The sequence below is a fragment of the Dama dama genome, chromosome 9, assembly GCF_033118175.1.
Source record: "Dama dama isolate Ldn47 chromosome 9, ASM3311817v1, whole genome shotgun sequence".
In the NCBI taxonomy this organism is placed as follows: Eukaryota; Metazoa; Chordata; class Mammalia; order Artiodactyla; family Cervidae; genus Dama; species Dama dama.
This window is the reverse complement of record NC_083689.1, coordinates 19,178,436-19,191,248: the sequence shown is the minus strand read 5'-3', so window position 1 is coordinate 19,191,248 and position 12,813 is coordinate 19,178,436. Positions and strand designations below refer to the sequence as shown.

The window sequence follows — 12,813 nt, the reverse complement described above, 5'->3', positions numbered from 1 at the left end:
GTATATTTCTGAGTGGAAGGTTCACTGATCTTGTCAGTTTTCAGAAGAGTCTGTGGTTCAAGTGAGCCAAGAAGAGACCTTTTGGATATTAAAAAAAAAAAAAAAAAGAAAAAGATAGATAGTGGGAAGCTGCTCTAAAGCACAGAGAGCTCAGTTCAGTGTGATGACTCCAAGGGGTGGGGATGCGGGAAGGGATGTAGGTATACACATAGCTGATTCACTTTGTTGTATAGCAGAAACCAACACAACATTGGAAAGTGATTATACTCCAATTAAAAAAAAGATAATTGCAAAGAAAAGAAATATTGTTCAGAAACTCCCTGGCAGTCCAGAGGTTAGGATTTGGTGCTTTCACTACTGTGGTTCAGGTTCGATCCCTGCTTGGCGAACTAAGATCTCACCAGCTGCATGACATGGCCAAAAAAAGAAAATAAAAATTGTTTCTCATAAACAATCACCCAGGATCATTTCGTCATCTTTGCTACCTTGTTCAGCTCATGCTGAAGACCTCATTCCCCACTCCCCAAACCCAGTGTCTTGTTTGGCTTTTTAAAAAATAGAAGTCTGTTTAGTTTTGTGACAGAATATACATAACAAACATTCACCATCTAAACTGTTTCTAACTGTGAAGTTCAATGTCATTAAGTACATTCACTTTGTTGTGCAACCCTCCCCATCATCCATCTCCAGAACTCTTTTCATCTTCCCAAAGTGAAACTCTGTCCCCTTTAAACATTAACTTCGTCACCCCCACCCCCAGGCGCTGGCAACTCCCATTCTCTTGTCTCCATGAATTCAAGTACTCTAAGGACCGCATATAAGTGGAAGTGGGGAGTTTTTGTCTTTTTATGACTGGCTTATCCCACCTAGCATAATATACTCAACATTCATCCATGCTGGAGCATGTGGCAGAATTTTCATACTTAAAGACTGAGTAAAATCCCATTGTTTGCATACACATTTTATTTATCCATTTATCCATTGAGGGACACTTGGTTGCTTTCACATTTTAGCTATTGTAAATCGTGCTGGGTGTACAAACAAAGTCCCAGCTTTCAACATGGGGGGGTGATATATACCTAAAAGTACAATTGCTAGGTCATGTGGTAGTTCTATTTTTAGTATTTTGAGGAATAGCTATAATTTATTCCAGAGCGGTTGGCCCAGTTTACATTCCCACCAACCAGTTCATCCATTTCTTCACCAACAATTGTTATTTTCTGATTTTTAAAATTGTTTTATTTTAATTAATCTTTTATTGAAGTATAGTTGCTTCCAGGTGGCGGTAAAGAATCCGCCTGCTAATGCAGGAGATGCAGGTTTGATCCCTGGGTTGGGAAGATCCCCTGGAGAAGGAAATGGCAAGCCACTCCAGTATTCTTGCCTGGGAAATTTCATGCACAGAGGAGTCTGGCGGGCTACAGTCCATGAGGTCACAAAGAGTCAGACACAACTTACTGACTGAGCATGCACGCACATATAATAATTGCTTTACAGTGCTGTAAAGCTTTAGCTTCTGCTTTATGATTTATTTTTAATAAGAGCCATCATAATGGCTGTGAGTAGTTCTTGCTTTATTTTTTGGCAGTGAAGTGAGTGGCCTTTCCGACAGAAGCATTTATATCTTTCAGGCTCTGCTGGTGCAACGTGGAATGGCTTATCTCTTGAACAGCCTTTCCCAGCTGATAAGAGAGCTATCATTAGCTCATGGCTTAGAAAGGTTAAGAACTTGCCAAGGTCACAGGTGATCTGCAGAGCCAGAAACTGAATCCATGGTCTTATCACCTTTTTATTCCACTCAGCATTGTGCCTGCCTTTCAGCGCAGAGAAGGTCAGCCCCTCACACCAAACAAAGGTCACAGAGCTGATGGTAACAAAGCAAACTCATCAAATGCTCCCAAATGCTCCGCCAGGAGGGTGAGCAATGCCATAAGCATTGACTCTGGGGTCCCAGCTCCACGCCCGGAAACTGACATTTCTGCAGGAAACTACTAAGGTGACATCACTTCTATATCTGCAAGCCACTTTATGAGTCAAAGGATGGGGAACTTCTTCTTTTTTTTTATTATTATTAATTCATTTGACTGCCCTGGGTCCCAGCATGTGGGATCCAGCTCCCTGACCAGGGATAGAACCCGGGCCCCCTGCATTGGGAGCTCAGAGTCTTAACCATTGGACCACCAGGGAAATCCCAGAACTTTTTGTTCTTGAACTTCCTCTTCTCCATACTCTTTCCCCAGGAGAGCTGACATTTGATACTGGCTGCATCCTGACAGCCTGAATTTCTATCCACAGCTCAAATGTCTTTGGAGACTTATATAGCCAAGCAACTGCTTTCTTGATAGCTCCACAGAGTCATCCTGCAGGCCTTGGGACCTTCCCCAAACTTTTCATTTCATGCACTCCCTCACCTCCAAGTCTGTTCCTCTCCATATTGGTCACAAGTACCACCACCACCTAATAGGTATTTGGGCCAAACACCCAGGAGCTTTCTTTCTCTTCTTCATTCCGTACATCCAGGCTTGCTGGCAAGTCCTCTCAATCCCAGAAGATCTATAGCCAATCCCCTGCCTAGCTCTCCCCTATGTAGCCCCTTTCAGTGCTTCCTGGTGCATCAACATCAGAATAAAGACTCTCAAAATCTCTTGCTCACTCCTCTCTGGCCATGACAACCTCCTCACCACTCCTGAAAGAAATTAAACTGCTGGGACTTCCCTGGTGGTCCTGAGGTTAAGACTCCAAGCTTTCAAGGCAGGGGGCCTGGGTCCCATCCCTGGTCAGGGAACTAGATCCCATATGCCACATCTAAGAGTTTGGATGCTTCAACTAAAGATCCCAAGTACCGCAACTAAGACCTGGTGCAGCCAAATAAATAAATATTAAGAAAGAAAGAAATTAAATTCCCACACCTCAGGAGCCTTTGAACTTGTTCTTTCCTCTGCCTTATGCCTTGTTTCCTTTTCATCACTCAGGTTCCTATTCATATGCCCCCTTCTCAGGGAATCATCCTTGAGCCCCTAACCTAAAGCCATTTCCCTCCCCTGCTCCAACTCTAGTGATTTTGTCCTATGACCCTGTGTTATTGCCCTCGTGGCAAGTCTTCCTGGCTGACTGAAATGATCTCATTCATTTCTTTGCTTATTGTGAGGTCTTGTCACTAGAGCAGTGCCTTTCAATGATTTTTTAAAAAAGATTTTTGGCACTCCCTTAAATTTTTAATTCAGTGGTTTGCTTACCTTAAAATTTTTTTAATATAATTTATATCTTTTTATTTATTCTCTTTTGGTTGCGCTGGGTCTTCAACGCTGTAGACAAGCTTTCTCTCTAGTTGTACACGGGCTTCTCATTGTGATAGCTTCTCTGTTGCAAAGCATGGGCTCTAGGGTGTTCGGGTTTCATTAGTTGCAGAGTGTAGGCTCAGCAGCTGTGGCATATGGGCTTAGTTGCCGAGCAGCATGTGGAATCTTCCCGGACCAGGGACTGAACCTGTGTCCCCAGCACTGTAAGGCAGATTCTTAACCACTTAACCATTCTTAACCACTGGACCACCAGGGAGATCCTCATGATTTTTCACATGTCCCACAGCAAGACACAAATTTCATATTTGACCCAGGGATCCAGGTGTTACAGCTACATCACAAATTACCTCCAAATTTACTGGCTTTAAACAACAACATGGATCTTGCTCACAAACCTGCGGTTTGAGCGAGCTTGCTGGGAACATCTCTCTCTGCTCCTCTTGGTGTCAGCTGAGAAGGCTCAAAGGCTGGGGGCTGGGATCATTTCAGTGCTCACTCCCTTACTTGCCTGGTGGTTGACGCTGGTTTTGGCTGGGCCCTTATCTGGGAGACTGTTCATGTGGCTTGGGCTTCCTCACAACATGGCAAATGGGCTCAGAGAGCCTACCCTGGAACTGAGAGAGAGGGAGAAAGCAAGCTAGCGCCAGGCAAAAGATGCATCTTAGTTTCTGACCGAGGCTTATAAGTTATACAGCGTCCCTTCTGCCACATTCTGTTAGTTGCACAAAATCCTGCTGAAGTTCAAGAGAAGAATAGAAGTCTGCCTCTTGACAGGGAGTGGCAAAGCTGGAACTATTTCTGTGGCTATTTTTTGGGAAATACTACCCGCCACACCCAGTAGACAAATGTTTGGAGTTTCCCCAAAACAATACCTAGCTTTTTGTACACAATGCACTGATTTTTTTTCCCCATTGTATTTTGTAGAAAATGCTGGTCATGACCTGCTAGATTGATGTCTTCACCTCATCTGAGGGACACGTCACAAAAATGAACAGTTTTTCTTTCCTGTACTGTAACCCTGCCCAGCACGGTGTTCAGTAAGAGCTGGATACCTCACCCACTAGCTTTCTATTTGTTTTACTTAGCACCTATATAGTAATCCCTTTTAGTTCACTCAGAATCGACTGATATGGGACCTTAAATGCTGTGTGCTCAGTCGTGTACGACTCTTTGTGACCCCATGGACTGTAGCCCACCAGGCTCCTCTGTCCATGGGGTTTCCAGGCAAGAATACTGGAGTGGGTTGCCATTTCTTCTCCAGCGAATCTTCCCAACCCAGGGATCAAACGCATGTCTCCTGCATTGCAGGAAGACAATTCTTTACCAACTGAGCCACCAAGGAAGCAGTAACACCTGGATAGCACAGAATGAATACCAGGCACTGACCTTATTTAACCCTCATGCCAACTCTTTTATTTATTGAGGTATAGTTGATTTACAATGTTGTGCTAATTTTGCAGTACAGCAAAGTGACAGTTTTACATACACACATATATAATATCTTTTTAAATAATTTTTTCTATTAAGGTGTAATAGTTTGCATCTGAGTCAGTGAGTGCTTAGTTTTCCGTCGTGTCCGACTCTTTGCGACCCTTTAGACTGTAGCCATGAGGCTCCTCTGTCCATGGGATTTTCCAGGCAAGAATACTGGAGTGGGTTGCTATTTCCTTCTCCAGGGGATCTTCCCCAGCCAAGAATCGAATCCACATCTCCTGAGTCTCCTGTATTGCAGGTGGATTCTTTACTTGCTTAACCATCACGGAAGCCCTACTAACCCCAAACTCCCAGTCCATCTCTTTCCCTTCCTTCTCCCCCTTGGCAACCACAAGTCCATTTCTGTTTCGTAGACAGGATCATTTACTCTAAAGCCAACTCTTAAAAGTAGACACTATGATGACCCTCATTTTGCTGAAGAGGAACGTGAAGAGCAGAGGGATGAAGCAATTTGCCTGGGCTAACAGCTTGTTGTTGTTAAGTGGCTAAGTCCGACTCTTTGCCACCCTTTGGGCTGTGGTCCCCTCAGGCTCCTCCGTCCATGGGATTTCCCAGGCAAGAATACTGGAGTGGGTTGCCATTTCCTCCTCCACAGGATCTTCCCGACCCAGGGGTGGTACCCGGGTCTCCTGCCTTAGCATGCGGATTCTTTACCACTGAGTCACCACGGAAGCCCAGTAAAACAGCCAGGAAGTGGCAAATCCGGGGTTGAAACCCAATAAATCTGGTTGCAGACTCCATTTTGCTCTGCAGCCTCTTATAGACTTTACTTATTTATGTTTATTGTGAGTATCCCATGCACACACCGCAGAACGTCGGTTCCACGTGATGCAGTTATCAGCTTAGTCCCTAGAACCCCAACCTGGAAGCAGCAGGCACTGAATTTGCTAAGGAAAGTTTGAAGCTCGTGCTGCCGCTCTCCAGCCTGCCCAGGCGCATCAGGCAGGACTGCGGAGGCACGCCCTCCCTGCGCAGACTGGCCTTCGTCAATGACTGACAGACCAGCTGGCGCAGGCGCACTTGTCCGACTCGAAGCAGCCGCCCTCATTCGCTGATGACTGACGTAGGATCAACCCAATGGCGACGGGCCTCTCCGGGAGGGGGGCGGGGCTCAGGGGACAGTTAAATTTGCGCGGGATTGGCTCTAAAGTAGTCATGGCGGCCTTCCGCGACATGGAGGAGGTGAGCCAGGGGCTGCTGAGCCTGCTGGGTGCCAATCGCGCGGAGGCGCAGCAGCGGCGGCTGCTGGGGCGCCACGAGCAGATGGTGGAGCGGCTGCTGGAGACGCAAGACGGCGCCGAGAAGTGGCTGCGAGGTGAGGACCTGGGCGGGCGGGGCGAGGGGCCGCCGGGGCCGGTGTAATGAGAGCGGGGGCCAAGTCAGTCACGAACCTCCCTTCTGGGTGCCCCTTCCCCTAATCCATCTCCCCGTGCAGGTGAGCCTTGTCTCCTCTGAGCCTCTGTTTCCCCACCCATGAAATGGGCTTCAGGATAGCAGCGGGGGGTTGTGTGTTAGTCGCTCAATAGTGTCCGACGCTTTGCGACCCCCATGGACTGTAGTTCGCCAGGCTCCTCTGTCCATGGGGATTCTGCAGGCAAGAATACTGGAGTGGGTTGCCATACCCTCCTCCAGGGGATCTTCCCAATCCAGGGATCGAACCCAGGCCTCCCGCATTGCGAGCGGATTCTTTACCATCTGAGCCACCCAGGGGGTTTAGTGGTGAATATATGAGTTTGCAGGCTCTGCCGCTCTGTGAGCAGGAGCTGGGGTTCTCAGGGTTTGAATTGAAACTCAAGTGTCAAAACACCGAGTTTGAATCCCAGCATTCCCACTTCCCAGCTGTGAAATTTGAGGTGACTTACTTAACCTTGCAGTGCCTCTTTTTCCTATAAGTTGGTTTTAACAATAAATAATCCACATCTTCCTGTTGAGTTTGTTCAGATGTTTTACTGAGCACCTGCTGTGCCCAGGCATAGTGCCAGCCCTGGGGTGACAGCAGGGAATAGAGCAAACACAATCCCTGGGGTGTGGGGGCTGCTGATGCTCTAGCAGGGTGAGGGAGAGGATAAACAAGAAAAATGAATTTGTCAGGAGGTGATGGGCTAAGGATTTCAGCCCTTAACTCATGAGCCCTGTGGTCCCAGTCCAGTGGCTTCCCTTTCAAGCCTCAGTTTCCTCATCTGTGAAATGGGGCTGCTGAAGCACCTCTTTGATGACTCAAAGTGAAATTCACAGAAATCACGCTTGCATAGCACTGTGCCCTTGAAAGAGGTGGAGGTGGGGGCTGCCCATGTTGCAGTTTTTCTCAGCATCAGGGTTTTTTTGGTTTTTTAAAGGCTTCAAACTTTTTTTTTTATTGTGGTAAAATTGACGTAATGTAAGGTTTACCATTTTAACTATTTTTAAGTGTCCTGTTCAACGGCATAAGCACTTTCACATTGTTGTGTAACCATCACCACCATCATCTCCAGTATGCCATTGTATGGATACACTATATTTTGTTTATCCATTTATCACTGGACACTTGGGTTGCTCCCACCTCTTGGCTATTGTGAATAATGCTGCTATGAACAGGAGGGTACAAAATAATCTCTCTGAGTCCTTGCTTTCAATTCTGTTTTTGTATTTTCCCAGAAGTGGAAATGCTGGATCAGATGATAATTTGATATTTAATTTTTTTTTTGAGGAAATGCCATCTAGTTTTCCACTGTGGTTTCAGTGCCAGGGATTTGTAATGCGTTTTGACAATTACACTTTATGAGGGAGTGCCGTTTGGGTTGAGGACTTGAATGAGCTGGGAGCTAACCATGGGATGCCTGGGGGGAGGAGTGATCCTGGCAGAGGGGACTCTCAGGGACAAGGTCATGAGGTGAGAATGAGCCTGGAGACCCAGGAGAAAGAGGTGGATGAGGTCAGCAGTAGCCAGAGCCTGCTAGCCCCCAGGAGGAGTTTGGATGTTGGTTCTAAGCATGTTGGAATCTGCCTTCCAATGCAGGAGACTGGGGTTCAATCCTTGGGTTGAGAAGATCCCCTGGAGAAGGAAATGGCAACCCACTCCAGTATTCTTGCCTGGGAAATCCCTTGGACAGAGGAGCCTAGTGGGCTACAGTCCATGGGGTCGTATAAGAGTCAGACATGACTTAGCAATTAAAACAACAACTACTAAGCATGATGGATGTCCTGGGCCAGGTCTTCTGCTCTTTCCTCCTCCTCCTCCTTCCTTTTCTCCTCTCCCATTCCATTAACTCTACTTCCATGGGTGGTTGGGGAGAAGATCAACATAACCTGCCTGGGTTTCAGCAGAATGGATGGATTTGGGTCAAGGAGAGAAGAGTCAGCATTCTAGGGTGCTGGGGTTTGATCAAAGAATCCAGTTCAGGGACTTCCTTGGTGGCAGTCCAGTGGTTAAGGCCCATGCTTCCACTGCAGGGGCAATTCCTGGTCGGGAAACTGAGATCCCACAGGCTGTCCAGCATGGCCAGAAAAAAGGATCCAGTTCAGATCCCGGCTTTGGAGCTAAGTTTGTGGACAAGTCACTTCTTTGAGCTTTTGTTCATAGCCTCTCGAATGCAAGGAGGGCTAAGCCGCCCTCAGAGGGTTATGAGAGTACATAGTGAGTTAGGGTTCCCTGGTTACCCATGCCACAGCACACATATAGGCAGTGATGGCTTAGACTGAACATCCAGGAGACTTGGCTGTATTTCGGACGGTGCCTGGAGAAGGGGCGGGAAGGCTGTGTAAGAGAGCCAGACCCCCAGCTCTCCGACAGGAAGTCAGCAGGCACTGTCTTAACACAGGTCAAAAAATAGCAGCATAAGCAAATTATTTAGAAATATGAAGGCTGATGCCAGAGAAAACAGTGAGGAGTTTAAGTGGCTGCTTCAGAGGGTGGAGAGGCTTAGAGAAGAGTGTGTGTGTGTGTGTGTGCATGCCCAAGTGTGTGTTTAAATTTTCACAACCATAGACATGTAGCGCTTTGATTAAAAATTAACTTGATCTAAGTTTGTAAACAAACACTGGCCCTCTGTGTCTTCTCTGGGTTGGCCGGTTTCTCTGACTCGATGAGAAGGAACACAATAACCTTCTTAGGGTGTTTTGATCTTTTCAGATATTCGTTCCAAATATGTTTATTCTGAGTAGGTGTTGGCTGATATCTAGCAACTGGAAGACACAATTTGTGCCTTGAAGAAAAGAGACAAGAAATAAATAGGCCAGGGTGATGGGCTGTCCGAGGAGCACAGTCATGCCCCAGGAGGGAAAGGACAGTGTCCATTCCGCCTGAGTCGGGCATTATCCACGAGGTCCTCAGGCTGGGAACGGGTGTGCCCGATGGGAGCATCCCTGGAAGACAGGCAGGCGGGGGCCCAGGAAAGCACATGAGGAAACATGGCATGTCTGCACGTATTAATGAAGCATCTTTGCAAGCCAGAACAGAGGGAAAACACGTGGTCGGGAGAAAAGCAAGGAGAAAGGAGGTTGGCAAGGAGGGCGAAGGTGCCCCTTGACCTTATCCTGGAGACACTGGGGGAGCCCTGGGAGGTCTTTGAGCAGAGGAGTGACTTAGCATTCGGCCTCTGATGCAGCCACTCTGAAGGCAGAGAGCAGTACAGACTGGCAACAGGAACAACCAAAGCAAAGGGGGCGGGCTGACAGGGTGGTCCTGGAGGGATGAAGGACCCGCATGAGGAAGGAGGGGCCCTGCCAGGATGGATGGCCAACGGCATCCAAAGAGTGAGTCCTGGGCTTGCTGTCTGGGCAACGGGGTGGAGAGTGATGTCATACATTAAGACTCGGTGGACAAGGAGGGACTGGAGTTTCTTCGCCTGATGGATTCAGGTGTGACTCGGTGAAATGGATACACTGAGTCAGGTTCCAGGTGGGACTCTGGTGGGTATTTGCAAATAGGATGATGGGTCTGGGAGCCACAATGGAAGTGGGTGTAGATGGGGCCATTGAGGCCGCCCTCTGCTCCGGGGCTCTCCTGGGGAGCTCGAGTTGAGGAAGGAGCCCAGACTTCACCCCACCCTGCAGAGATCCTCACTGCAGAGAAGGAGGTGGCCCAGAGCCTCCTGGATGCAAAGGAGCAGGCACACCAGGGTGGTGTCGAGCTGCGGCAGCTTGAAGCTGAGCTTCAGAGGGCCAGCGAGGAGGACGCCCGTCTGAAGGCCAACCTCCTATATCCTTTCCTGCGTGTGCAGAATGGTTGGACCCCCAGCCCCGCCTGGAGGCACCTGTTCAGGCTAGAAAACACATCTAGAGCCAGTGGCTCGGGGCTGACAGGGTTGGTGTGAGGTGTGAGCATGTGGGCAGCCCTGCCTCCAAAACCAGGGGTCCTTAACTACCTGCTTTACTCAGCTCACAAGAGAACTGGAGGAGCTCAAGGAGATTGAGGCGGATCTCGACAGACAAGAGAAGGAAGTCGACGAGGACACGACAGTCACCATCCCTTCAGCTGTGTAGGTCCATAGATGTGATGTGAGTGTGTATCCCTGTGAGTGTGTATGTGTGTCTGTAGCCCATGGATCTTTGCTAGAGTTGACACTGGAATGACTTCTTTTCTCTGTTTTTTTTTTTTGGTCTTCTTGCACAGGTATGTGGCTCAACTTTATCGCCGAATTAGTAAAATCGAGTGGGATTATGAATGTGAGCCTGGGATGATCAAAGGCAGTATCCTTTGTGGGGAATGTGAAACCCTGGGCACTGCTGGGGAGGATTAGATGGTGCAGGCACTGTGGCAGGTCCCACACATTGAACAGCATGACCATATGACCCAGTTCCACTTCTGGGAATTGGAATATGACCCAATTTCGCTTTGGGTATACCCACAAAGGAATGAAAGCAGAGACTTGAACAGGATTCACAGCAGCACTGTTCACAAGAGCCCAAAGGTGGAAGCAACCCAAGCATCTATCAGCAGATGACCAGATAAACAAAATGTGGTCCATCTACATGGGAGAATGTCATTCAGCCTTAAAAAGGGAAGACATCCTGACACATTTTACACCATGGATGAACCTGGGATATAATATGCAGAGAGAAATAAATCAGACACAAAAAGTCAATTCTATATAGTTCCACCTACCTGAGATCTCTAGAGGAGTCAGTTTCATGAGGACAGAAAGTAAGATGAGGATTATCAGGGTTGGGTAGGGGGAGTCTGTTTAATGGAGACAGGGTTTCAGTTTTACAGGGCCGTTCCCTGGTAGCTCAACTGGTAAAGAATCCACCTGCAATGCAGGAGACCCTGGTTCAATTCCTGGGACGGGAAGATCCCCTGGAGGAGGGAATGACTACCTACTCCAATATTCTGGCCTGGAGAACTCCATGGACAGAGGAGCCTGGCAGGCTACAGTCCACAGGGTCTCAAAGAGTCAGACACCACTGAGTGATTCTCACTTTGACTTTTCGATTTTACAAGATGAAGAGTTCTGGAGATGAATGATGATGGTTGCACAACAGCGTGAATATACTGAATGCCACTCAACAGGCTTAGTTGTTGCGCAGCATGTGGGATCTTCCCGGACCAGGGATCGAACCTGTACCTCCTGCATTGGCAGGCAGATTCTTTACCACTGAGCCGCTAGGGAAGCCCCTCTATCTTAATAATGACAATTGAAAGGCAGTATCCTTTCGTCATGGGGCTGAAGGGGAGGGCAGTGCATGCTCGCTTTCCTTACATCCGTGCTCTCAGTCCACCACGGCCCCAGCGTTGCCCAGCCCATCCACCTGGACAGCACCCAGCTCTCTAAGAAGTTCATCAGCGACTATCTCTGGAATCTGGTGGACACAGAGTGGTAGCCCGGAGCCTCTGGGACTGCATCACACAGCCCCACACAGTGGGAATCAGCCATGGTGGGTGGTCAGTGCCTCGGGGGTAAGATCAGCTTAAAATTAAATGTTGACACATAAATGAGTTTTTGTTTCTTACTGATTTTCTTCCCCCCCACCCTCATCCACCATCCTGACTTTGGCCTCGGATGCTGGACTAGGTAATCAAAGAGAACCAACTTAACCTTGCCAGGGCTGCAACTTCACATCTATGACAGCCCATGCCAATGACACCGTGGTAGCCAATGACAGATTCCACGTCTTCATCTGTGATTCAGGTGTGGCCCCTTTTTTATCCGTTCAGTCTCTGAGTGCTGCTGTGTGCCCAAGGTGAAGACACAAGGTGAAGGTGACAAGGATCTGCAGCCGACGGAGGAGTCAGAAGTGATCAGATGCCACCCTCAAGCTAGAGAGTATCCAGAGTGCTGTGGGGCCTCGGCCAGGAAGGGAACCTGCCCCAGAGGATGGGGGTGGTGTTCATGCTGGGACTAGAAAGGCAGAACCAGTCACAAAGAGGTTACATAGGGGCCCATCCCTGGCTCCAGGGTGGACTGTGTATTGGAGACCACTGGTTGCCTCCCTAATATTCATTCACCACTTGGTAAGGAACTCCTTTTAACTGCCCAAGTCAAAACAGAACTTTCCCCAGTCTCCTTTGCAGTTAAATTCAGGACAATGAAATGTAAAAAGAAGTGTTGTATGTGACTTCTTAAAAGGCAAGGGAGTGTCCCCTTTCCCTTCCCCTCTATTTTCTGGAATTTGGGTGTGATGGCTGGAGCCCTGGCAGCTGTGTTGCCACATGAGGAGGGTTGAAATTCTGTATAGAGATGATAAGAGCCTGGTTCTCTGATGATGGTGGAGCTGGATATCAATACTAGACTTCTTGGGTGCAGGGGCTAACCTGCTGTGTGTGTCTGTCTTAGTTTTTCTATCACAGACGCCCATAATAAACCCTCACTGATTGAGCATGCAGCCAAAGCCTGGGCCAGTCAATCAATGCATTCCCCTAACCCCCATCCTCAGTGACTGAGCTGCTACTACAAGTAGGAAGTTTATGGCCAGCCTGCCTGCCTGTCTGAGGGCAGCGAGTGAGAAGTACGGTCCCTTTGCCATCAGGTGCCTCCTGGATACAGCTTTGCCTGAAGCCAGTAGATTCGGCAGTTACATGAACCTCTGGGTGTTGGGTTTTGTG

At 48.2% G+C, this 12,813-nt stretch overlaps 1 protein-coding gene across 3 annotated transcripts; it reads left to right on the top strand.

Annotated features, from left to right (window-relative positions):
* Positions 1 to 5,920: 5,920 nt before the first annotated feature.
* SPC24 (SPC24 component of NDC80 kinetochore complex) lies at positions 5,921 to 12,593 on the top strand. 3 transcript variants are annotated; one of them, XR_009694070.1, is made up of 6 exons: positions 5,921 to 6,108; positions 9,825 to 9,969; positions 10,145 to 10,249; positions 10,384 to 10,460; positions 11,485 to 11,645; positions 11,783 to 12,593. XR_009694070.1 is itself a non-coding variant. In XM_061150347.1 (5 exons), exons 1-5 carry the CDS (start codon positions 5,949 to 5,951, stop codon positions 11,589 to 11,591), a joined length of 594 nt encoding a protein of 197 aa, XP_061006330.1. In that variant the 5' UTR covers positions 5,921 to 5,948; the 3' UTR covers positions 11,592 to 11,706. The 3 variants fall into 3 exon arrangements, 2 of the variants coding, with proteins under 2 accessions (XP_061006330.1, XP_061006331.1); XM_061150347.1 differs by lacking the exon at positions 11,783 to 12,593 and having other exon boundaries at positions 11,485 to 11,706; XM_061150348.1 differs by lacking the exons at positions 11,485 to 11,645; positions 11,783 to 12,593 and having other exon boundaries at positions 10,145 to 10,268.
* Positions 12,594 to 12,813: the final 220 nt, after the last annotated feature.